We start from the raw sequence: 23,857 nt of genomic DNA, 5'->3' as shown, positions 1-23,857 counted from the left end.
CGGAAGAGAAGAAGGGGTACGCGCTGGTTTAGAATGGGGGTGCTCGACCCCCGCGGGCCAGAGCTATCCAAGGGGCCCGAAATTTGGTGTCAGAACAGTAGTATCGTGGATAGTCAAATTTCTGGACTCACGGGGAGCCTCGTGGGCGTGACGGGACGCGTGGGGCCTGATCCAGGCAGGCAGGGCCAGGCGGAGGGCTCGACCCAGAGGTGCCGGACCGGGCTAGGGTGGCGTAAGGTGCAGCCCCACAAGCGGACCCGTGAAGGGTCGGGCTCATGCGTCGCAAGAAGAGAGCCAAGGAGCAAGGGCAAGCACCCAGATCAGCTTCAGGGGCGGGCCCACGACTACGGGCAGCAGGACTGAGGGAGGCGCCTGCTCCAGGAGGACGACGGAAGAGCCAGACTGAGCGAGACGCGGGGGCAGAGCACCGAGCCCCGCACTGCGCGGCCACTGGGGAGCAGCACGTCGTCGGCGCCACAGCGCCTGCGCAGTGGGCGGCGGTGCTGGCGCCGGCGCGGTGGCAGGGGGGAGCGGTGGTGTCTGGCCCCGGCCCCGGCGGGAGGCGGCGCTGCTGCGGTGAGGGCCGCGCCTCATGGGGCGCTCGCGGCTGCTGTAGGCCGCGCCCCGGCCCCGCCATGCCGCCCCCGCGCCTGCTGCTGCAGCTGCTGCTCGCCCTGCTCGGGGCCGGCGGCGCCGCGCTGCCCCCCGGCTGCAAGCACGACGGCCGCGCCAAGGGCTCGGGCAGGGCGGCGGCGGAGGTGAAGGTGGTGTGCAGCAGCCTGGAGCTGGCGCGGGCCCCGCCGCCCGCAGCGCTGCCCAACAGGACCGTCACACTGTGAGTACCGGGAGGGAGGGAACCGGCGCCGGGCCCGACGCTGCCCCCGCGCCTTCCTGGGCCGCAGCCGCCGCCTGCCCGGGCCGCGGAGACGGGAAAACAAAACGAGGTGGCGTCAGTCGCTCCCGGGCAGAGCCCTATGGCAGGAGGCGGGTTACAGGGAGGTGCTGGGCAGCTTCCCGCGTGCCCCCCTTGGCTTTTGTTTGAAGCCTTCTCCAAAGCCAAGCGGTCCACGCGCAGGAGCTGTCACTGCGGGGCGCTGCCCTGTACCCTGACGGCTCCCTGAGTTGTGGGCATGTGCCAGAGCCCACACGGGGGGCAGCTTGCTTCATTCCCTGTCCTTGTTGACGTCGCTGTCACCTCCGCTACTGCGGATCCTGTCGCTGTCTTCCTCGCTGCCTCCCGGTCCGGTGGCATCGTTGTCCTTTTCGCTCTCCCTGTCCGCTTCCCCCTCCCGGGGCGGTCTTTGAACAGCCTGTGCCCAGTAAAAGCTGGTTTGCTGCCGCGGCTCCTGTCCGTACCTGGTTTGGCGGTGTTGATTCGGCAGCACTGTTCCCTTGGTTGTGGCGGGGGCATGCGAGACCAAGCAGGGTTGATACCACGCGGTTGTCTTTTCATGCCAGCTCCCTCCCCTCCAAAAGTCAAATGCAACTATTCCAGTTATTTAGACTTATGGCAGATGTGCTCAAGGAGCTGGCATCATTTTTGTTCCAAAAAAATAATGTCTGAGCGTGATCTCAGGATGGGTTTGACCCCAGGTTAGCAGGGCAGTTGGTTTAGTTGAGAGAAAGTGGTGCAACGGCCTAGCATGCTATTGGCTGGAATTCCCCTATAAAGGCACTTTGTTATCTTTATTAACTCAGGGCATGAGCAAGATAGGGTTCTTCTGGGGCAAAGGGAGCCAAGAGCTATTTAAAAAAAAAAGTGTTCTTTTATTATTGATTAGTCCATTTTTGTCTAATAGTATAGATAAGACCTAAGAGATGCTTTGTGCATTGTCTTTTCAAAGTTGGGTTGAATAGAGTGGAAGGACCACTTCATTTAAGTGTTTTTTAAGTGATACTCCTGTTAATACAGGCCAGTGTACTCTTGTCAGTATACAGCCAATGATAGCAGGGATAGGGGTTGCTTAGAGAAGCAAGATGACTTCAAGTCAACAGAGCTGGATCTGCATCCTAGGGCATTGAATAAATTGGTTGAGGTAAATTCAGAGCCAATGGTTCTCCTAGAGAACTTGAGAGGGTTGGGTGAGGTCATGGATGATTGGATAAGAGCAAATATAGTGCCCATCTTTTAAGAAAGGGAAGAAGGAGGATCTGGGAAATTGCAGATCAGTCAATCTGATCATAGAGCAGATCCATGGACTGGATCATAGGGCAGGTCCTCAAGAAATCTACTGAGAAGCTCCTAGAGGATAACAAGGTGATCTGGGGCAGTTAGCCTGGATACCTGACCAGCCTTATTTCCTGCTATCTCAGGGTGACAGGCCCTGTGGACAGGAGAGCAGTGGATGTGATATCCTTGGCTTTAGTAGGGTTTTGACGTGGTCTCCTACAATATCTTCATTGGCATCAGACTCTTGTGTCCTGGATGGATAGCGTGAGTTTGGTCTACAGGTTGTATCAGGCCTGCAGACTGACCCCTCATACCGGATCCAGTGTGTGCACCACAAGTGGTGTGTGGGACTACCCCAAGGCCCACAGGCAGCACCATGGGCTGGATGATGGGGCTCTGCAGTCCAGATCTGGCCCATCAACTGTGTCTTGCACCCCTGAACTAAGGAAATAGACCACTTACCTTACAGTAAGTATTGGAAGGTGGATACAAGACTGGCTGGATCATCATCAATGATACAATGTCTGGTTGGTTGGAGGTATCAAGAGAAGTTCCCCAGGGGTTTGTCCTGAGACTGATCTTATTAATGATTTGGATGACGGGACTGAGGGTAGGCTTGACACCATGTTGTGTGAAGTTGCAGAGAATGACCTGAATAGACTGGATAAATGGTCCTCAGTCAATCAGATGGGATTCAGCAAGGACAAGGGCAAAGTCCTGTACTTGGGACAGAATAATTGCATGCACAAATACAGACTGGGGAATGACTGGTTTGGCAGTAGTACTGAAGAGAAGGACCTGGGGGTTACAGCCTGAATCTGAGCCAACAGTATGCTCTTCTTGCAAAAAAGCCAGGACAATACTGGGCTGTGTTACCAGAAGCATTGCTTGCTCTGTTTGGTACTGCTGAGGCCTCACCTGGAGTACTGTGTCCAGTTTGGGCTATATTCTTCAAGAAGGGTGTAGACAGATTGGAAAGAGTCCAGCGGAGGGCGGCAAAAATGATTAGGTGACAGGAAAGCACGACTCGTGAGGAAAAGCTGAAAGAGCTGGGATTATTTAGTCTGGAGAAGAGGACACTGAGGGGGGATTTGGTAACAGTCTTTAAATACCTCAAGGGCAGTTATAGAGAAGATGGAAATAGGTTTCTCTGTAGCCATAGGTGACAGGACTAGGAGCAATGGCCTCAAGATGCAGAAAAGGAAATTTAGATTAGAGATTAGGAGGAACTGAGTGTGGGGGTGGTCAGGCATCGGAACAGGATACCTAGAGAAGTTGTGGAATCTCTTCTTCCTTTAAATTTTCTTCAGGCAAAGGGAGAGTCTGCTGTTGTGTGTGCCTGAAGAAGGATCTTTGTGTCCCAAGGCTTGCAGAGAACAAATTTTTCGAACTATTTAGTTGCTCTAATTTAAAATATCACATTTACCCAAAGAACCTTGTCTGCCTATGTCTTTTGATCAGGGGCGGGTAATTATTTCGGGTGGAGGGCTGCTTACTGAGTTTTGGCAAGCCATCAAGGGCTGCATGACATGCAACCAGGGCAGATAAGTATTAATTTTCTAATTTTTTTAGGGGCCCTGTGGGCCAGATAGAAATGGCCTGGCAGGCTGCGTCCAGTCCACAGGTTGCATTTTGACCACCCCTGCCTTAGACCAACACAGCTACAACCAACACCCCCAAGAGTAGATTAGACACTTGGCATGGGTGATTTAGTTAAGGACATCCTCCTTTGAGCAAGGACTAGATGGCCTTGTGAGATCACTTTCATTCATTCCTACTTTCCTATGATCTTATTGGAGTGGTGGTGCTTAGTAGAGGTTATTTGGTGGATGAAATTAACTTTTCAATTTGACAGATGGTACCTTCCACCAAGGTACATCAGAATCCTCTTCCAGCAAAGAGGTGCTCAGATTGTTTTATAAAAAGAAACTGAAACTGTACATGGAACAAAAGGAGACATAACCATCTATCTAGGCTCTTTTATCAGTATTTATAACAACACAATCTTGTTTTTATTTTTTTACGAGAAACAAAGGAGTTTGCTCACATTTATCAGTAGATAAAATGATCTTTTATTTAGGTAATTATGCTTACTCAATTTAAACCACTACTTTCAAACAAGAAGAGCAGTAAAATTCTGACAATCCCACCCCACAAAAAGTGTTACTGTTGTTTGCTTGTTTAACCTTTAGTACAGTGCTGTGAGATACTTTTAAGGGTGATGCTCAATATTAGCACTGTTCAGTGTACAATCAAATGCATGTATGATTCACAACATAAAGCCAGAGATTACAAATAGGAATCCATAGTATTAAAAATACGCTGACCTGTGCTGGTCTTTCTGAGATCTTTGCAACAGAAGAATTGTTATATTATTTTCCTTAGTGAAAAAATGAGTAAAAGGTAAGAGCTGGTATTTTGTAAGGGTACGTTGGATCTCTAAAAAAGGGTTGAGAATCACTGCTTTTGTACTTGAAGGATAGGCAGTTGGGATGCAGTTCTTACCTCCCCGCCCCCTTTCTGTTAGGAATTGAGTAGTAATTACAGAAGTAGTAAAGGTGTGTATTTGCTGGAGTAAAATTCCTGAATCTGCGTTTGATGCCTCAGCCTGTTATTCAATTTGTGAGAAGGTTAAGTGCCTCAGTATGGGATCCAGCACAACCAATATGCTGAGCAGAGAGATCCCTATATCTAATCAGAATGGAAATTGTAAGGACAGGGTTGAATCTGAAATCTAGCCCCTCTTGGGCTTGCATGCCTCTGCCCATTAGTTGTTTGTATCCTTTTCTGGGGGGAGCTGTCTACAGCTACCTTTCAAAAGAATAAGCAGTGCTTATTTTCTTTCTGCAATGCATCCTCTTGTGGTGGAGCTGCCCAGTGTTAGAAATAGAGTAGTAGAGCTGGCTAGACCAATGGGAAAATCCATGTTCAGGATCCTCCTCTGCCCGAGGGGATTTAAGTCTGCATCTTGCACTTCTCAAGGGAGTACCCTAATCACCAAGCTCTTCTGGATGGGAACATCTGGAGTTCCTCCTATGCAGCAAAGAAATCAGGATTCACTGAGTATAGATAGTTATAGTATTTATTTAGCAGCAGGATGAAACTGACAGCAGCTTGGTTAGTTTCATTGCTGCTATTCAGAAGGTTACAGGCAGAAGTAAAATGTTTTGGGAGTGAAGTCTGTTGCTTTGATTCCAGCAAAGCCAAGAATGTCGAGTTCTACAGGGTAAGGGCAAAAGGAAGAATGGAAGTTTGGTATGAGTTGCATTTTTGGCGAGTGTCCCTTTTTCAGCAGTCTGGAAATTCTGGGATGGGAGCGAGAGCTGAGAAAGATCCTTTTCCTTTGGGCCAGGGGTAAGCAACCTTTTCTGGCTGCCTGCTGGAATGGCCCATCTTAGGTTGGAGGTGGGTGGGTAGGTCCTGCCTGCAGCTAGTGCTTGTCCCTGTGGCAGTTTGGGATGAAGCAGAATGTCTGCAGCTGGTGTTTATTGCTGCTCCAGGCCTCATTAGTGGACTTGCCTTCCTTTCATATTTCTTGTTGACCTGTGGCTAGGTGTGTTACAAATACTGAAGGCCTATTTACTATTTACACAGTTAACTTATAATGATTTAAGTAGCTTGGAATATTCTGTTAGGGAGTAGATTTGAGAGATTAAGAGCATTTTAGAGTCATAACCTGTTAGTTCTTTGAGAGACGGGCAGTGGAGTTTTTTATTACATTCACTAATAGTGAATACAAAGAATCCTTTAGTTAGTTAATAAAGGTTCTGGAAGCTTCTGAAGTGGCTTGCTAAGTATTGCAGGTGCTGGAAAGTATGTCATAGCATGCACCCCTGCAACATTAGTTTAATGGGTTAATCATTACTTAGAATTTGAACATATTTTACCTAAAGTGGTATGTTTAAGTTACGTATCGGTATGTTAGCTTTGTTTCTTGGCTGGATGGGAAAAAATAATGTAATGCTACGATTTAGTAATTATAGTCAAACTGGTTTAGATTCTCTTGCTCCTAGATTCCAGTGAGATTCTACCAGTCAAAAAGACATGAGAAAAATAAGAAAAAGTTGAATAGAAAAAGAGAATCTCATTATTCTGCAATCTTCTACATAATGAGAAAGTGGCTTGCAAAACAGAAAACAACAGGGATTGTCACGGTTTCTCTCTTTATTGTGTGTAATGGTAAAAGCTTGAGAATGGAGTTATTAATATATCAATAGTAATTCAGGCCTTGCCAGTCCTGCTTTCCTTGCTTTACCTAATAAAAATCAGCTGACCTTGTAACATTATGACATTGAATACACAATGTCTGTCAGCGCTCATTGTGCTTAAATATTACTCCTCTCAAAGATTTGCCAAACTGGATCAAACTAGTAGTTTTTCTTGTATAATATTTGTGCTTGACAATAGCACCCAACAGTTTCAGAGGAAGCTCTACTCTTGACAGTTATGGACTAACCAGTTCACAGAGAATGTTTCTTCTTGATACCAGTCAGGTAGAATGGGAATAAATACCAATGTCTTTTCAGATCACTTGGTTTATCTATTTGCTGTTTATAAAACACATTTTTGTAACTTTTCTTATTACCATAAATATCAGAATCTCCTTTAAAGCATGCCAGACTTTTGACGTTAGGGAAATACTGCATTAAAGCATGCCACAGTATGGGCTATGTTAGCATGTTGCTTAAAAACCACAGCATTGTGTACCTTTTAAATGTGCTGTGTTTCAATTTTATTGAAAAGTCCTTTGCTTTTATTACAAGAATACTATGCCGTTCATTATTTTATAGACTTCTCTTATGAACATAGGACTGAAAGAGGCTTAATAGTCATCAAGTTGTCCTTTCATGCTGTCGCAGGTAATCATGTTATAAATAATTAAACAGATGTTACTAGAGGCAAAGTTTATAACTTCAGACTGTGTCCTCCAAACTGATGCACTAGCATAGATAAACTAGGGATGGCTTTGTTGATTGTAATAGGGTTAAATCCAGGAAGACAGTGCCTGTGCTGTAGGTGCTATAGTGCCTAACTTCTAGGTACTTAGTCTCTAGGAGTAGAATTCAAAACCTTGGGTTTCTTATCCAGTGCAGTTAGACACTTTGAATGGTAATCCAAAAAATGTAGTAAGCTGCTTACAACTAATTTAACTCTGTAGTTGGAATCCAGAAAAGACACCCAGCCACATGATTTGAATTGATCTGCTTATAAAACAAAATCTGGTTTCTCTATTAAGAAGAAAAGTGCAAAATTGAAAAGACAGCTTGAGAATTAGAAAGAAGTCCAAAACAAGAAATTTATCTTTGAAGTTTGTTGCTAGATTGTAACTTGGGTTAATTAAACTTTTGGATTAGCATTTACAAAACTGTTACATAATTAGTTACCAATCAGTTTGAATTAAATCGGATTACAATAAAGCCACACATACTAGTCTTACAGAAAGAAATACAGCTTTTGTTAACAAAGACAGAACATTTTCATTTATATTTTTGCAAAATGACAGTCAAATGGACAAGGGCTCTAGTTCTGCATGTACCTCTGCATGATTTACCTCATTTTTGAACAAAAGATAATCAGTACTGTTTAGGACCGTATTGAAAAAAGGCTTTAAATAAAGTGTGCCATTTTAAAGCCCCACGGGTGTGGTAGAAAAGTGTACTTACAGAGTTTTTCTTCATCAGCAGTAAAGTAAATTCATGACTGTTTTAAGGCACTGGGCTAGAAGGTCCTAATATAAACACTGCAGTTTGAGTAACCTGACTAAACTTACTCCCTGGAACATGTCAGTTGTTCAAAAGAATGGTAAGAATATTACGCTCTGCTAAACTACTACACTTCTGAGGTGCTGTTTTGCGGGTGGGAAGCAAAGGCTGTGCTTTCCATTTCACTATGCCATCCCAAAGCCTCTTCTTTCCATTGTTTGTAAACGATAGCTGGGATGTATGCTGCCAAAACTGATAGTTTAACCAAGTTACATAAGTTAATTAAATGGCTATTTTCAGTTTTTGTTATTGTGAAACCTAGCACCTTCCTTGTTAGTGCTATGCTAAGATATGCACTTACAGCAAAGTTCCTCTGTGTGTAGAATATATTGATTGCAATCTCTAAATGTAAAGTAAACTTAATTATAATTTTATAAGTATGTACAAAATAATGTTAAAATTGCAATATTAATACATAAAAGTTATGACCAAAGATAAAAAAGCCTGCTTGTTAAATTTCTTGGTGTTAACTTTTGTTTAATTAGCATCTTCAAAGAAACTGAGAATTCAGATGTTGTAGAAGCTGCCACAGCAAAATAGATTCTTAAATGTCTTAGCCTTTTGTTTGGCCTAGAAGAATCAGTGCAACAGTTCTTAGCCAAGAACAGTTTTAGTGCTGGAACTTGTACATGTTAGACCCCGACTTCATGTGACGCTCAACGACTAGGGAGACAATGGATCGATGCCATCATGCATCACCTGCACACGTTGCTTTTTATTCAAAATGGAGACAGCTTCAGGCCAACTCCAACAAACCGAGGAGCTGCTTTGGGCCAGCTGTATCCATACATCAAACAGGCGGGGGGCCAGCTGCACCCATACAGATGGGTGGCAGTGTCTACTCTGGAGGCAAAGGATCTTCGCATACTCGGACCCAAGCCTGCACTTGATCAGTTATATCCCAGGGAGTGTTCTTGAAGTGGATGCATTCAGCTAGTGCCCTGATCCACCGTATAGACCCCAAAAACTGCTCGGGCAGTAGTTGTCATTTGGGCCTGCCACCCTCCATCTTCTAAAACGGCAGGGCTGACACCCTTTACCAGCCGAAGTAGAACTTCAGGTAAACCATGGCCTGGGAGCATAGTGGGGCTCCTTTTGGCTTTTACCAGCCACTGGGTCTATTCATTCAACTCCAAAGGCATGAGGCCCAACTGGGCTCGCAATGCTTCTCGCTCCATGGGGGTAGGGAAAGTGATTTTAACTCACTGCACCTGACTTTGTCAGTCTGGTTTAGATCTCCCTGAAGGAAAAATCAGCCCAGGGCAAGCAGCCTGGTGGTCACCGCCGGGGAGGTTTAGGGTTACAATTTGCTCAACAGCCTGCACTTCTGCTGGGTGATCGGGGGAAGGGATGGGGAGGCTGAGGATGGACTAAAAAGGTGGGTGGATGGTGTTACTGTGGGCGACATTTTGCTGCTCAGAACAGCAACACTGGAGATCAGCTGCATTCCCCAGAGTCTCACGTTCCACCTGCATTTTGCCAATAAGAGCCTTGAGACACTCAGTTTCTCGCTTGGTGCTTGGCAAATATCTGCGTCTCTTTCTTTTATCCTAACTGCAAGCACTGAAGCACAATTGAACTGTTGCTGTTGGGATACAACTTCTTTAAGTTGACAAGTGAGATCATCTTTTTCCTGATACAGTTTTTCCTTTTCTTGACACTCAGACCATAAGGCTTGAACACCCCAGGATAATTCCTGGAGGGCAGCTGCTTTACGGAGAGCCTGCTTCTATGATTTTTGACTTAAAATTCCTTTGGCCCACCCTTGAGCTGTAATCCAAGTCGGGCTAGATGGACACTCTTGGGTTAAACGAAATGGGGGTCCATTGCTGGGGCCCCAACTCTCAATAAAATCCCTGAGGTCTCCTGGACCACACACAGAGGAAAAGCCTCTGAACCCACTGCCATGCTACTGGGGAAAGGTATAAGATGGGGTACGATAGCTGTGCCAGCTCAAGAGAACCTAGTACACTGCTAGGCCTTACCCTGGTAGGATGAAATGATCATTTCCCTTCTGAATGTGAGTCGATCCTGTAAACTACACCAAGATATTAGACCCCGACTCCATGCAACACGCAACAACTAGGGAGACGATGGATCAATGCCGCCACGCATCACATGCACACATTGCTCGTCAATAGCCGTATTCAAAATGAGACGGCTTCGGGCCAGCTCCAACAAACTGGGGAGCTGCCATGAACATTAGTTCTTTCCATGTTCATACACTTTGGTTTATGCTCATTCATTTCTGTGTCTCCTTTGTTCCACCCTTAGTCCATCCCATTTTAAGGTCCGCCTCTGTTTACTGTTTGTTTCATTAGCATGGAATTACCTATGCATTTCACTTATTTGCATGCCTTTGCTGTGAATGCATGCGTAAAACCCTGACCCCTGCTTTTTTCAGTCATTTGCAGTCTCTTACTGATTTCTTCACCATCTCCAAGTTCTTGCTTCTGTTTTATCTCCTAACGATAGCTGGTGGTCTGCACCCTGTTCTTTTTGCATAGGGAGCTATATATCTTACAACACTACTATACTGTTAGGAAAATGCTTGCCTAAGCGTCTTGTGTTACTTCTAACATACCATTCTGCCTTGTTGGTTCGCAGCTTTGTTAGGCCCCAGGTTATAGCTTTTTATTCAGCTGCAACTCCAGTGCTCCGTATGATCCAAATACAGTCACCCTAACAGCATGCACAAAACTCTAATCTGAATTTGTGCAGAAAATTATACAAAGAGAGGTCTGTTTAAAATCCCTTTGAGATATTGACCTTAAATATCATTTAATTTTGTTTGACTCCTAAATATAATTACACTAACTTTACCTATATCCATTAAACAGCTGACAGGCACCTATCTAATCTAAACTACGTGATATTGAATAGTTCTCCCAAGTCCTTATCTATTTTTTTTCTTATTTTCCACAGCAAAATGTCACCTTTTATCATAAGATGAATCATTTTTCTCCTTCTTGCAGGAAAAGGACTCTTGAGCTTTACAAATGGAGTAAATAGTTATCATTCCATGTTGTAACTTGCTTGTGATTTTTAATATTCTTTTTCTCTCCTTGAGGCATCATCTGATTGCTTGCTGAACTCATTTCATTTCAATAACCTTGTTTAGTTGGCTTTTCCAAACGTTGTTGGAAGAAAAGGCGTTCTTAACTAGAGAGAAATTGGAAATATAGGCTGGAAATGTATCTATTTATGTAACTCTGCACAACTTTAGAAACAGACTACATGGATTTCCATTATGAAATACACATATCTTAAACACACACCTTTTGAATATTAACAGGACCTACAAATTACCCAATTTTTTGTTAAAAATAGGTTACTAAAGAATTGTTGGAGATGAGGTGTAGGGCAACCTGGTCTGCTTCCACCTCATGGGATGCAGGGTTACACTGATTATATGCAACAGGTTGAGAGAGGGGGTGACAGGGATTCTGGGTGAACTGTTTGGGGCCCTGTTTGTTGATGTTTCCAAGACATTTAAGGCTCGTGAAGAAACAGGGATGACTGGAAATGGGAAAGGAAAGTGTAGCTCAGCTGTGGGACTGAGTTGTTGAAATGTAGACACCCTTGTAGATACCCAATGGTATTCAATGTAGAGGCTCACCATGTCTTGAAAAAGAGTTGGTGGTTGGGAGGGACTGTGTTCTATGGGCATTATAACATATCTTATTTGGATGAGCTGCATTAAATAGTTGGAAAAATTGGTCAGTTCAGATGGGCTGCATTAACTTATTCTTGTAGTAAGTTCCCATCAGCATGCTGCCTCTTGAAGGCTTAGATTAAGTGTAGTAAGTTACCATCCCCTTTGAGATCCAGTGCCAAGCCTTCATTGACGCCTAGGCTCACAAGCGCAACAAGTAAGTCCCACTAGCCAGCACCCTGAGGGGCCATGGCTACAATGTGACAGTCGACGTGGGAATGCTTGGAGCCGATTGTGGAATGCTTGGAGCCTGGGACCCCAGCAACGAGAGCGTCCTGCATGCCTGCCACATTTCCCACCGCTAGGCCAAGCTGATGCACCACCTCGTGGTGTCTGACACCATCCATTGGTCCTGTGACATCTACTTTGAACGTATCATGGGCCATGGCCAATATACTGACAACACCAGACGGACCGCCACCGGACTGAACCCAGAGGGGACCACCTGAATCCCCCTCTGCACCTGATGGACTCCGAGAGGAATCTTCAACAATGGACCACTCCACTCCACCTGAAGAGGACCCCCTGTCATAAGACTCTATGGACTGAAGAACTTTTTAATTCTACCTCCCTCGACTATTAGAGACCATTGTACAGGTTTGTGTGCATCTAACTTGTTTCTCAGCGTCGCAACCCTTCCCCCTCTCCCCACCCCCAAGCTTAGTTGGTTAACGTTGTATTTTCTGTAACCTAGTTGCATTCCTCTCTTCAACCCCATCAGTATTATGTTAGTCCCTTGCTCGGGCACTCTGTTTCCCTTATGGCTTTGTCATCTTTTTGGTTCATGATTCTTAACGTTGGCTAATAAAATTCAATCTGTTCTTGACCTGGCAGGGGAAATACTGTGTATCTGTGTCCACGAAAGCAATTTTCCAAAAGCATACCTGGGGAGAACTGCTCTTCTAGTGTGGTTTAGTACCCACCGAGGTGTAGTGACTTTAAGCCTACTTTACGGAAATGGGAGTCTCTTCCCTAGCTTGCTCTGAGGGTCTTATGGCTAAGGGCAAGCAAAAATCAGGGGCATCTGAACCCCAAGCCTCTGGGCTTGGGCCTGCAAGTAGGATGTCTGCCAAAGGATTTGGAAACATCTGAAGCCCCAGGTATGGGTGGAGGATGTTTGCTGGTAGTAGGGCCACTTATTGTTCTGGACTCTTGGATTTGGAATTAGTTTTGGCTAATTTGGCCTGGGATGCATTAAAAAAAACAAAACAATGGTGGCAGGTTCAGTATGTTTGCCTAATATAGGCCATGTGTTTTATAGTCATGCTTAATGTTGGCTGCATTTAATCAAGTTCATAGGTGGTTTCCATTACCGAGGACATGCTGCTTTTGGCAGCAATTTAATGATAGCCAGTGTATTTAATGAGGTTTCCTTGTATGCAAATGTAAGACAAGGGGCTTTTTCCTCATGCTGATGGGGGAAAAAACTCATTTTGTGTTTGAGTAAATAAGGTAGTATTGTATAATTGCTATATAAAGTAATTAAAGCTTCATTTAGCGGTACCTGTTCATTACCTTCAAGTTGCATTTAGCATTACAGGGGAGATATGTTCCTCTTTAGGACTGAGCTTATTTCTGTCTTTCTTTACTCTGCTTCTCTGCCCCTTCATTATCTTTCTTCTGTCTTGCATTTTCTTTCCTGTAGTAATTCTCTTGCATTTCTTGTTCCTCTGTTACACTAATTAGCAATGAAATAGTTAATGCCGGCTTTTTTTAAAAATATAAGTAGAAGTCATTCTCATTGATTAATGACAGGCAGAGGAGTACACATGTCTAATTTCATGATGTCTGACTTTATTTACATTTGAAAGGTTATTTTTGGAAGCATTAGTACTAGATTTTTTGTAATGGAAGTTTAGGTTCTGCAGCATTTTAACATATTACATAGGATACAGAAATATTTCAAAAAGGGCAGATCCTATGTAAGGACCAGGATTTCTCTGCATTGTACTACTGAGGTTTGTCTTTGTGGCAAGCAGCATATTTCTCACATAAATGGCCAACTGCAAAATAGATTCAGTTTAAGCAGTGCAGTGTTTTCAGACAAGTGAGCTCAAAGGAAAAAAGAAAAATAGCTTTAATGCTGGTCATACAGAATAGCAGATGAAATGGGCAGTTCCACTGTGATACAGAGTACAAAATTAAAATCATATTAGATTTGGATAGGTAAAAGATAAAAATAAATCTCACTTATAACTAGTGGCCTTTATGTGAAGAATGTGCTGCTTGCCATTTCAGTGAAAATTCACTGAAAATTAACCAAGTTAAAGGTGTTTGAAAAAATCACAGGTCATGCAGCCTCAGTAGGGACTGTTTTGATTTTATCAAATAAATTCTTCAAATTTTGTCCATATTGGACATGTTCCACACTCAGGTGGAGCAGCTTTTCCACACCAGTTGCAGCTCTGTGCTGGTGCAGGCTGTGCTTCTCTTTGTCCAAGTGCCTGAACTGAGAGCATAGAAAGAAAGCTTTCTGTGTCTTTTCTGCTGTGCCCAGGTAGTTTGGAAGAGTAAAATGCTATGATGTAGAAAGCAGAGGGGCAAAAAAGGACAGGGGGCAAAGTAATGAAATAAAATTATGTGCTGCAGAAATTCATACTAGAAGCTTCTGTTGTGGGGAAAGATTTTAGGATTGAGAATTGGGGTTGGGGAAAGATTGGGACTGATTTGACAAAAGAAACTGATTTTATCAAGTCATGGTGCAAGAGGAAAACCTGAAGTGGGTTAGTCAGGGATGCACAACTTACTTTACTGAGAGACATGTGAAGGTTTCTTTCCAAGTAGAGGGGTCCAGCTAGTGGTATTCACTCTGATCAGATGGAAGCCCCCCAGCACATTTCTGATGTAGTCACAGATTAATGAATTTGCTGCATAGCAAGGCCATGGGACTTTCAGTTTTCCTTTCAGATCCTTTTCATTTAGTAAAGAATTGCAACATCCACAAGGATTACCAGAGGGTGATATATACAGTGCACCCCTGGACTAGGCCAAGAATCTGACAAGAAACACAAGGGATGATTTTGAGATTAAGGGTATGGGCAGGTGTTCAACTCTAGCCCTGCATTTTCTTCAAAGACCCATTTCTGGAATGGCTGGCTTTTTCTCCTGCCTGAAAAAGACATTTTTCTGGGCATAAGTGTAATGTCTGTCCATAGCGTGAAGGTAAATGTTTAGTGGAGTTGAGGAACAGTGGTGCTGGGGAGCCAGGGGGTAGGAGACCAGTCAGTGGAGGGATAGTGGGGAAGATTGGGATTGGGTAGGCGAGGTTGAGGAAAAACAGGTTCTCATAACTTTGCCCAGTTGGTTGTCTCAGTATTTACACTTGAAATGATTATCATTAAAGTTCAGTGAATATATTACTTGGTCTGGCAGTGGTGTGATCCAGCCCTTTTTAGCAGATGATAGATTTTGTATCTGGTGAAGCAGTTTATTTTTCCGCAACTTCAGATGGAATTTATAACATGTACACAGATACGTTTCTAGTATCACCTCACTATGCTTCCTGAATTTTACTGTTCTTTTCCTGTCAGTAGGTATTTGTGAAAACTTCTGGCAGTACCGTATCTCCACAGACTGGTTACTCATATAGGAGATTGTAACTTCCCTACTGTTTTAGCTCTTAAGTGAAATGTCTGTGGTCCATGAGGTGGATCTAAAGGTTACAGCCCTACTGTACACATGAATGTGAGGCCTCATATACATAGCAACATTTGGGTTCCAGGGGTGGTCATGAAGCCCCCTGGTGATCATGCAACCCTTACCCTCCCCTTCTCACTCACCTGCAATACCTTGATGCATTTGTTTGATCAAAAGGAAGACTGCTTAAGGGTCCTAAAGTGGGCCTCAGTTCTGGATATCAGCAGGTCCTTCCTGGACTCCCCATGTCTCAGTTTTGCCCCTCTTGAGCTAAGTGGGTCCTCCTAACCCATCTGTCTCCCCCTGTGCCCTGCCGCCCCCCAGGGCACTTGCAGTTTTAAGGGCTGTTTGTGGCCTCTAGCATCCTCTACAGCCAGGCCCATGCCTCACAGGTATTATGGCATCTCTCCCTTGTTGGGGTCTTAACTTTCTTGGCCTCTGTTCCATTTCTGTAGATGGGCCTTCTAGCCCAGGCCTGCTGTGCTGGACCTGGCTTCTGGGCATCAGCTCTTACCTTAGTTACTTTACTCACGGGCCTCTGGCCCTGTCTCCACCACGCTTTGGGTGCTGAGGCTGCTGTGGACCCTGCCCTACTCTGGGCACTGCTGGAACTTCCATTCACTTATAATGGTCCCAAACCGCTGGTATGAGCTTGAACTTAAAAGCGAGCACACTCGCTGTAACATAGACCAAACCTGTGCTGGGGCCAAAACATCAACAGTAGCTTACTATCAGAGCAGCCAAACCTCCCCTTGCCTGGGTTCGGTCACCCTGGTAGCAAGCCTTCAATGCTTTACTTGCATTCTTAGAGGATTCCAGGAGTCTGCAGAGGCCCTTTCTGTAGTCTGCAGCCAGGAGCTCTTCACTCTGCAATTTGTTGGGGCAGACTTCCTGAGCTGCCTCAGGCCCTAGGCTTATATGCTACCTAAACCCTGCCCCTTCCAGTAACGTGGTGCTCCAGTCCCATTGGAGTTTCTGATTTAGGGCCTAAAGGTTGGTTACTAGGCAACTTATGACTTACTGTTTGCTGCCCAAAATAGTCTCTGCCCTATTGCCTGGCAGCTAGTTCTGCAATAGGCAGTCGTAGCCTCTTGCCTCAAGCTGCCTATTTGCTCCCCCATGTCTCAGCCCTTCCCCACACCCCTTCCTGTCCACAGACTTACCTTTAGGGTGCTGCTTTCCATGCTGCCCAGGTGCACTCCTGGCCACATGCATGCTGTGACTGTGGACACGCATGCAGCATCTGGGGCCTTGGCCAGGATGCTCATTATATTTATTGGTACATTATTGGTTACACCGGCCAAAAAAAAGCTGAGAGCTGATGATGTTAATTTTCCTTTTGTTGGTGCTGATCTGATATAGCATTGATATATTGGTGCACCTTTAAGATTTATTATTTATTTTTAAAACCTGGGACCTCAAAAACACAAATATTACAACATTAATCACAACCTCAGGAAATGTCCACGTTACTTTTACTTTTTCAACTTCAGTTTGGCCTGGTTGTGGAGGTGCATTCTATCCCATGCTAGGTGTCAGTTCCATGGAATTCCTGACGTGTTCAGTTCCTCTTTTGGGAAGGAATTGGTATTGCATAATGAAGTCTGTAGAACTGCTGGCTGGTTTGTTGTTGAACTTGGAACATTTGTTGTAAGTAAGGCATGGGATTGTAAGGTGAGAAAAGACAGACTTATGGTTAAGGCTGTTGAATACTGGCTTGAAAAACAAAATTCTGTTTCTGCCTCTGCCATTAATCTTTTGTGGTGCCAGTCAAGTAGCTTAAATTACACTTTCCACAGAAGGTCAATAATTGTGTGCTCCTCATGTTTGGGTACCTGAATTGAGACCACGGGATCTGATTTATAGAAGTATTGAATCAGTGAAGTCATTGGGAACTGTACATTGACAATTTAAAATGCTATATAATGGGAAGTACTCTGAAAAATCCATATCAAATTGGGCACCCAACATTCTTGAATTTTTTTTACTTTTTTTTTCTCCTGTTTCTAATATAAAGATAGTAGAATCAGCAAATTAGGGTTGGAAGGGACCTCAGGAAGTCATCTAGTCCAACCCCTGCTCAAAGCAGGACCATCCCCAACTAGATAATTTCAGCCAGGGCTTTGTCAAGCCAGGCCTTAAAAACCTCCAAGGATGGAGATTCCACCACCTCTGTAGGTAACCTGTTCCAGTGCTTCACCACCCTCCACATTGCCTCATCATCTAATTGGTGTATTATGAAAATAAATGTAGTGATGTCTGTGAAGCAGATACTGTAATAATAAGGTTCCATAGAAATGTCTGTGGGGAAATAAATAGTTGCCTTCAGAGCAGGATTTGAATTGAGTGTAGTAACTAAAACAGGAGGCAGTATAAAATGACAAGAAAAAGACAAAATCTTGAATAAGTGCTTATTAAGTAAGCAGCATCCCTTCAGTGCACTGATTGAGGAAGCAGTTGCATGTAAAAAACAAAAACAATGTTCACCTTAATTCTGTCATTTCATAATCTGTATGAGCTTGATTTTATTACCATCATGTGTTTTTTAAAATAATCTTTGCGTGTAATATTGATCTTGTTTAATTTCGTTTAAAACAGATTCACTTTAATTCAAACTTGTACTATAGATAATTGGGATCATCTGCATTGGTAAACACGTTGCATAAATAAGTCTTCAGTTGAAGTCATGTGACTAAGGGTATAAACAGACATCAGTAAATTAAACAGATCAGCTGTGCTGGGATGTCTCCTGGCATAGCTGGTCCACTTCACTGGACAAAACACTTATCACCTGTTGTCCTGCCCCTTTGATTCTGTGGGAGAATGGGTGATGTGTTCCTTGTTTTCTGATGTGCCCCTAGAGATTGCCTGGGGTGTGTCCGTGACCAGGGAAAGCCAGGATTTCGAACTTGCAGGGATGCTCCCCAGAGATTCCCTGGGGTGTATCTCATTGAAGCTGCAATTTCTCGCTTGCAAAGTCATGCCCTGGCGATTCCCCAGGGCATGTATCTGTAAGAGAGGAAAGCCAAGCAGGCGTTTTTGAGGCTTAAGGCACCCAATCCTTCATGGGAATTCCTAGGGTACACAAAATTGTGCCCTTCAAGCACTTGGAGTGCTTCCCCAGGGCAGCTGGAGAGCATAGGCTGCAACATGAGAAATGGTATAGATGTCTGTTTCTTTCTCTTGGTGCCACCGTGAAAATGATTATGGTGGCACCAAGGCAAAATCTTTTTGCACTGTAAGTTGCAAAAAGTGATGCAGGATGCATTTGTTCAAGCAGCTACAAAACTCAACAGGTTCCTGAATATATTTTTTACTAGAAGTTTCTTTGGTCACCTACATTTAGACATCTGTCCATTCTTGCAAGCATTTAACTCTTGCCTAAACTCTGTTACTATGCTCATACAAGATAGTTAAGTATCCAAATCTCTGAAAGGGTCTAATCCATTAGTCATGTTTAACACACACCAGCAACATTGGGTTCACTATAAATTATAGCAGTGATGTCCATATTTGCTCAAAAATATGGCTGGTGGTGGTGATAGTTAAAACATTTGTCCAGGAAATGGAATTACTGTATTTAATCAATTAGAAGGTGGGGTTTCCCCCATTTACATGGCAGGGGGAGCCCCATGTCTTACAATAGAGTACAAGATGGTGGAGGGTAGGGAGCTGCTGTGGTATGGAGGTGGGGTGAGAGTTTTGAGGTGACCAGAACTGGAAGAGGTTACAAACACTTTTCAGGAGAGGATTTTAATTCAAAAGGATTCTGTTGAACTGGAAAACTTGGCTAAAGACAACATGAAATCAGCAAAGAAAATACAGTTTGTAGAAAAGACAAGCTAAATGTACATATACAAAATTGGAGGTTCATTGGCTAGGTAGTAAACTGGACAGAAGGATCTGAGAGGTTGTATATCACAAACTCAGTGTAAGTCAGCAATGTGCTGCTTTTCCAAAAAAGGGTTTATGCAGTTTTGAACTTCATTAACAGAAGCATGGTTTTCAAGACGTGGAAGTGACATTGTTCTTGTTCTGTCCAGTTTTAGTCACTGTATTTTAAGAAGGGCATAGTGAAACAGGAAGGAACTAGAAGTGAGAGACAGTGATGATAGAGGGTTTGATTGTAAGTTGTGTGAAGCAAAGTTGCATTAAGTTTGGAGAAAAGGAGATTGAGGGATCTGATTGCAGTTATTTGAAGGGCTGCTTAAAAGAAGGTATTAGGGTACAAGGCAATGTATTTAAACTGCAGCAAAGCATATTTAAATGAAAAAATCAGGAAAAAAAACTTTCTAAAGTATCTAATGCATTTGGCCTTATAGGCTGGACAGCCTACCTCTGCTCTCTCCCCTATTCTCCTGCTTCTGGTCTTAGTTGCCAGGTCAGTTGAGAACCCCATATTTAGATTCTGATGAGCAGCTGCAGGAGCTGGGTCAAGTCATCCAGCTTGAGAGAATCCCCACAGTCTGGATCTAGCCCAGATGGACCAAATGAGTTGGCCGTCTTTGTTTTATTTAGAGGATGTGTGGGGCCAGGGTCTCTGTTCAACAACAGATTCCTGAAAGTCTTTCAGAGATGGACAAAACTCACTTTATCTAGTCTTAAACTCTTCCATGGTTGAGACAGGTCTGGCTCCCAGAAGTTCTCTCTTTAATTCCGCTAGAGACCTACCTTTGCTTCTCTGTTATCCCAGGAAGGAGAGAAGATTCTCCATTGGGACCTGCATTCCTTCTCACTTAGGCTGTGTGTTTCTTGAACACCGAGCTATCTTGCTTTCTGCTTGTCTTCAACATCTTGCCAAAGGTGGCGGAGGGAGTGGGGAAGGGACCTCATTGAGCAGACTTACCTGGTAAAGTGGGAAGGATTCTCTTTTCAGTGCAGCGTGGTATCACTGATATTGTATGAGACATCAATACCTGTCCAGTACTGTTTTGTGGAGTTGAGGCAAAGTAATCTAGTCTAAGCTTGGTCAGGGTGGGCTGTTACATCACTGCTAACCATTATTTTTATTTATTTATTTGTTTTTGAAAGGCCTGGTCAGGATAGTCCCACTGTGAGCAATCAGTTTAGTTCATGCAACCCTTAGGGGCGGTGATTTTCAACTAGAGTGCTGCAAGATCCTTTTAAGAGTGATGCAGATTGCCACTCAATATTAGCACTGTTAGGTGGTCAAACATCTATATGAGATTCACAAAATATTCTCAGAGATTTCAGAAAGAAATCTGTTAAAATATGAAAACATTCTGACCCATTGTGATCTTTCTCAGATCTTTGCAACAGAAGTATTGCTCTATTATTTTTCTGTAGTCAAAAAGAAATGAGTAAAAGCTAGGAGTTGATGTTTTCTGAAGGGTACTTGGAGTTTAAAAAGGTTGAGAACTACTTCCTTAGGGACTATTGACTTCATCTGTGCAAGATGGGATCATTACTCTATACCTTGGACATGAGACATGCCCTGGCCTTTTAGTCACAAAGGACAAAACCTGTCATGTTATCTTCTAGGTTCTTTGATGGATGGAGCACATGGCAATCTTCATTTGACGATATTCTAAGTGGACCTCTGCCTTTCTAAGAATAGGCTACAAAATAATTGAAGTAGATTTTCTTGCGACTGTTGAGTACACTTAACTAGAGTTCAAGCATCATTCCTAGTTTTGGTGAGAAACATTTTCATACTAAGCATCTGTAACTGGCCGATTGCTGCTTTGCAGACCATGCATGATATATGCTGTTTTTGAAGCCTCCATATTTGGTAGTGAATGAATGAATTCCTTGAAGGATACAAATTAACATTACCTCCTGGCAACTGGAGTTCTTGAGATGTGTTGTCCATTAGGGTTGTGAGAAATGGCTCCGTTCCGATTCAGATTTGAATTTGGCCATTTCAGAGGGACAGAGATTCGATTTGATGTTTAGGATCACCCTCCCAATTTGATTTGGTCAAATCTGTTTTGGAATTTCGACACCAATTCGAAGATTTGGTCATAGCCTATAGTGGGGAATTACTAAAATACCTATAACTCTAATTTTTTGGCTGATTCGGATGAAAACAGCAGGGATGGTAGCCCCTTCTGAGGGCATGAAGCTTGCCAAGTTTCAAGGAGATAGGTACAGGGGTCTCTGTGAAACTGCACCTCAAACTGTTCAAAACAAAACTCATGGTACTTTTGTGTGTTAAGGGGGTCTGAGGACATAGGCAGACAAGGTTCTTTGGGTAAATGTGTTATATTTTATTAGACCGACTAAGTAGTTGGAAAAATTGTTCTTTGCAAGCTTTTGGGTTTAAAAACCTATCCTCAGGCTGAGGAAGCATCTGCAGTTGATGCATGAGCTCTTCCTGGATGGAAGGAATAGTAAAGAAGCCAGAGGTCGGCATGCAGGTAAGAAAGCCAATCGGTGAAAATGTAAACTGAGGAATGAGGGGGTGAGACACAGGGTGGGGGGGCGAGCGGGGGAAGTAGGATGTAAAAGGTTAAAGTAGAGAGGTACCTGGGGAGTCAGATGTTGGGCAGGTTATAAATCCAATATCTATATTGAGTCCATGAGTTTTTGTATCTAGGAGGTTGATGAAGTGAAGTTCATGGGTCTGTCTGTGAAAAATGGTTTGTAAATTCAAACAAGCACTAAACCTCACTAACCTCATCAACAGAAGCTAGCTTCTTACAGCCCAGAACACACCGAATGGACCCAGACCATGCCATGACAAGAAATGCAAAAACCTGTGAACATATCTCCAGTACCCCCACAGTTACTACATCCTGCAACAGAACCATCACCATTGCTGGATCTTACAACTGTACCTCCAGAAATGTTATACATCTCATCCAGCACACCAAATGCCCTGACGGAAAATACATAGGAGACACCCAATAGCAACAGTGCACAAGAATGAATGCTCACCAGAAACCAATACAGACAAGAATACTCAATTACCTGTGGGGGCACATTTCTCACAAGAAAACCACTTTCTCTCCAATCTCTCAGTCCTGATCTTCAAAGGGAATTTATAAAACACTTTTCACAGATGGGCCTGTGAACTTCACTTAATCTACCTCCTAGATACAGAAACTCATGGACTCAGTATAGACATTGGATTTATGACACACTATAACCTGCCTGACATTTGACTTCTCAGGCACCTCTCCACTTTTACTTGCTACATCTCCCCCTCACCCCCCCAGCCTATGTCTCACCCCTTGATGCCTCAATTTACATTTTCACTGACTGGCTTGCTTGCCTGCATTCCAGCCTCTGGCTTCTTTACTATTCCCTCCATCCACGAAGAGCACACACACCAACTGCAGATGCTTCCTCAGCCTGATGAAGGGTTTTTAAACCCGAAAGCTTGCTAAGATATATTTCTCCAACTATTCAGTTGGTCTACTAAAAGATATCAGATTGACCCAAAGAACCTTGTCTGCCGTGTGTGTTAAGGCAGAGCGGGTTGAGTGTAGCAGGGATGGTAGCCTGTAACAGGGGGCCTTCCTCATGCTGGTTATATCATGACTCACCCACCTGTTTCTGGGCCAACCACCTGCCCCTCTTTCATCTACCATGCCTTGTTGGAAAACTAATTCAGATGTTACCCAGGCAGGAGGCTGCCCATTTAGACCCCTGAAGTCTAGGGGTGAGATCTGTTCTGCAGCTCCATACCTTCCCTACACTGCGGCCCATGCCTTGCAGATGGCATTGCAGGCAGCTAAGTCCACCTGGAGCCTCACAACTCCACTGCAACTAGCAAGTCTCAGGCCTCTCAAAGATCTTACAGGTTTGGGCTTTCCCTAGCCAGGACTATTCATACTAGTGGTGGCTCGAGGTTCTCAGGCACTTCTTCTCTGTCTTTCACCAGTAAGATTTGTGGTCCTGGCATTTCCTGGGGGCTGCTGCGCCACCAGCAGTCCCACCAGGCCTCCCAACCCTGACACAGTGCAGTTTTAGGTCATGCCTGGGACCTGGGACCCACTCCTTCCGCATAGTCCCAGCCCATACTTTCAAGTTCATTGTGGCATGGGAGCTCAGCAGAGAGATGTTCCCTGCTGGCTGGTCATACAGTGAATGCCTCCAGCTCTGACAGCGGGGCACTAAATGGTTTTGAAACCAAATAAAAAAGAAAATAGCGAATGGAGTGAGGAGGGGGCAGCACTCCGTTTGCATGTAGAGCTTGGGGAGCCCCAGCAGTGGGAGGTTCACCTTCAGGAACACCAGCTGCTCTACCAAACCAGGATCTAAGGAGGTGCATTGCGGTGTCATGACATCCACAGCAATGCTGAATACCTCTTGCTTGGAATTCTGGTCGATGGACAGGACAGGTGTTTCTGGGCAACCGTGGCCAGATCCTGCCACATGTGGCTGTGGCTTGCCCAATAGGCCAAGGGGTTGCAGAGCAGCGGCTCCATGTCCTCTGCAAGATAGGTAGCCAACAAGGACTTGGCACTACCTGCCCGATGCTGGGGTCTTGTACTGCTGGACCCCAAATGGAAGCCATGCCCTTGGCCCACATTGGCAGCACCTGTAGTGGAGGAGACTGGCTGTTGGATGGAGTGCTGGCACGGGAAAATGGATCCCGTTCTTTCA

At 44.3% G+C, this 23,857-nt stretch overlaps 1 protein-coding gene across 2 annotated transcripts in view; it reads left to right on the top strand.

Moving 5' to 3' along the window:
- Nucleotides 1-260: 260 nt before the first annotated feature.
- ADGRA3 (adhesion G protein-coupled receptor A3) overlaps nucleotides 261-23,857 on the top strand; it is a 121,834-nt gene continuing 98,237 nt past the window's right edge. The window contains exon 1 of one of the 2 annotated variants that reach the window (XM_090035707.1): nucleotides 261-835. In XM_090035707.1, coding sequence (XP_089891833.1) covers nucleotides 276-835 — 560 coding nt within the window. In that variant the 5' untranslated portion in view covers nucleotides 261-275. The remainder of the gene's footprint in view (nucleotides 836-23,857) is intronic. The other variant, XM_090035706.1, reaches the window with a different exon arrangement.

Source organism: Crocodylus siamensis, chromosome 2 (genome assembly GCF_052110815.1).
Source record: "Crocodylus siamensis isolate JL-2025a chromosome 2, ASM5211081v1, whole genome shotgun sequence".
NCBI classification, from domain to species: Eukaryota; Metazoa; Chordata; order Crocodylia; family Crocodylidae; genus Crocodylus; species Crocodylus siamensis.
This window is presented reverse-complemented; position numbering and strand designations above follow the sequence as displayed.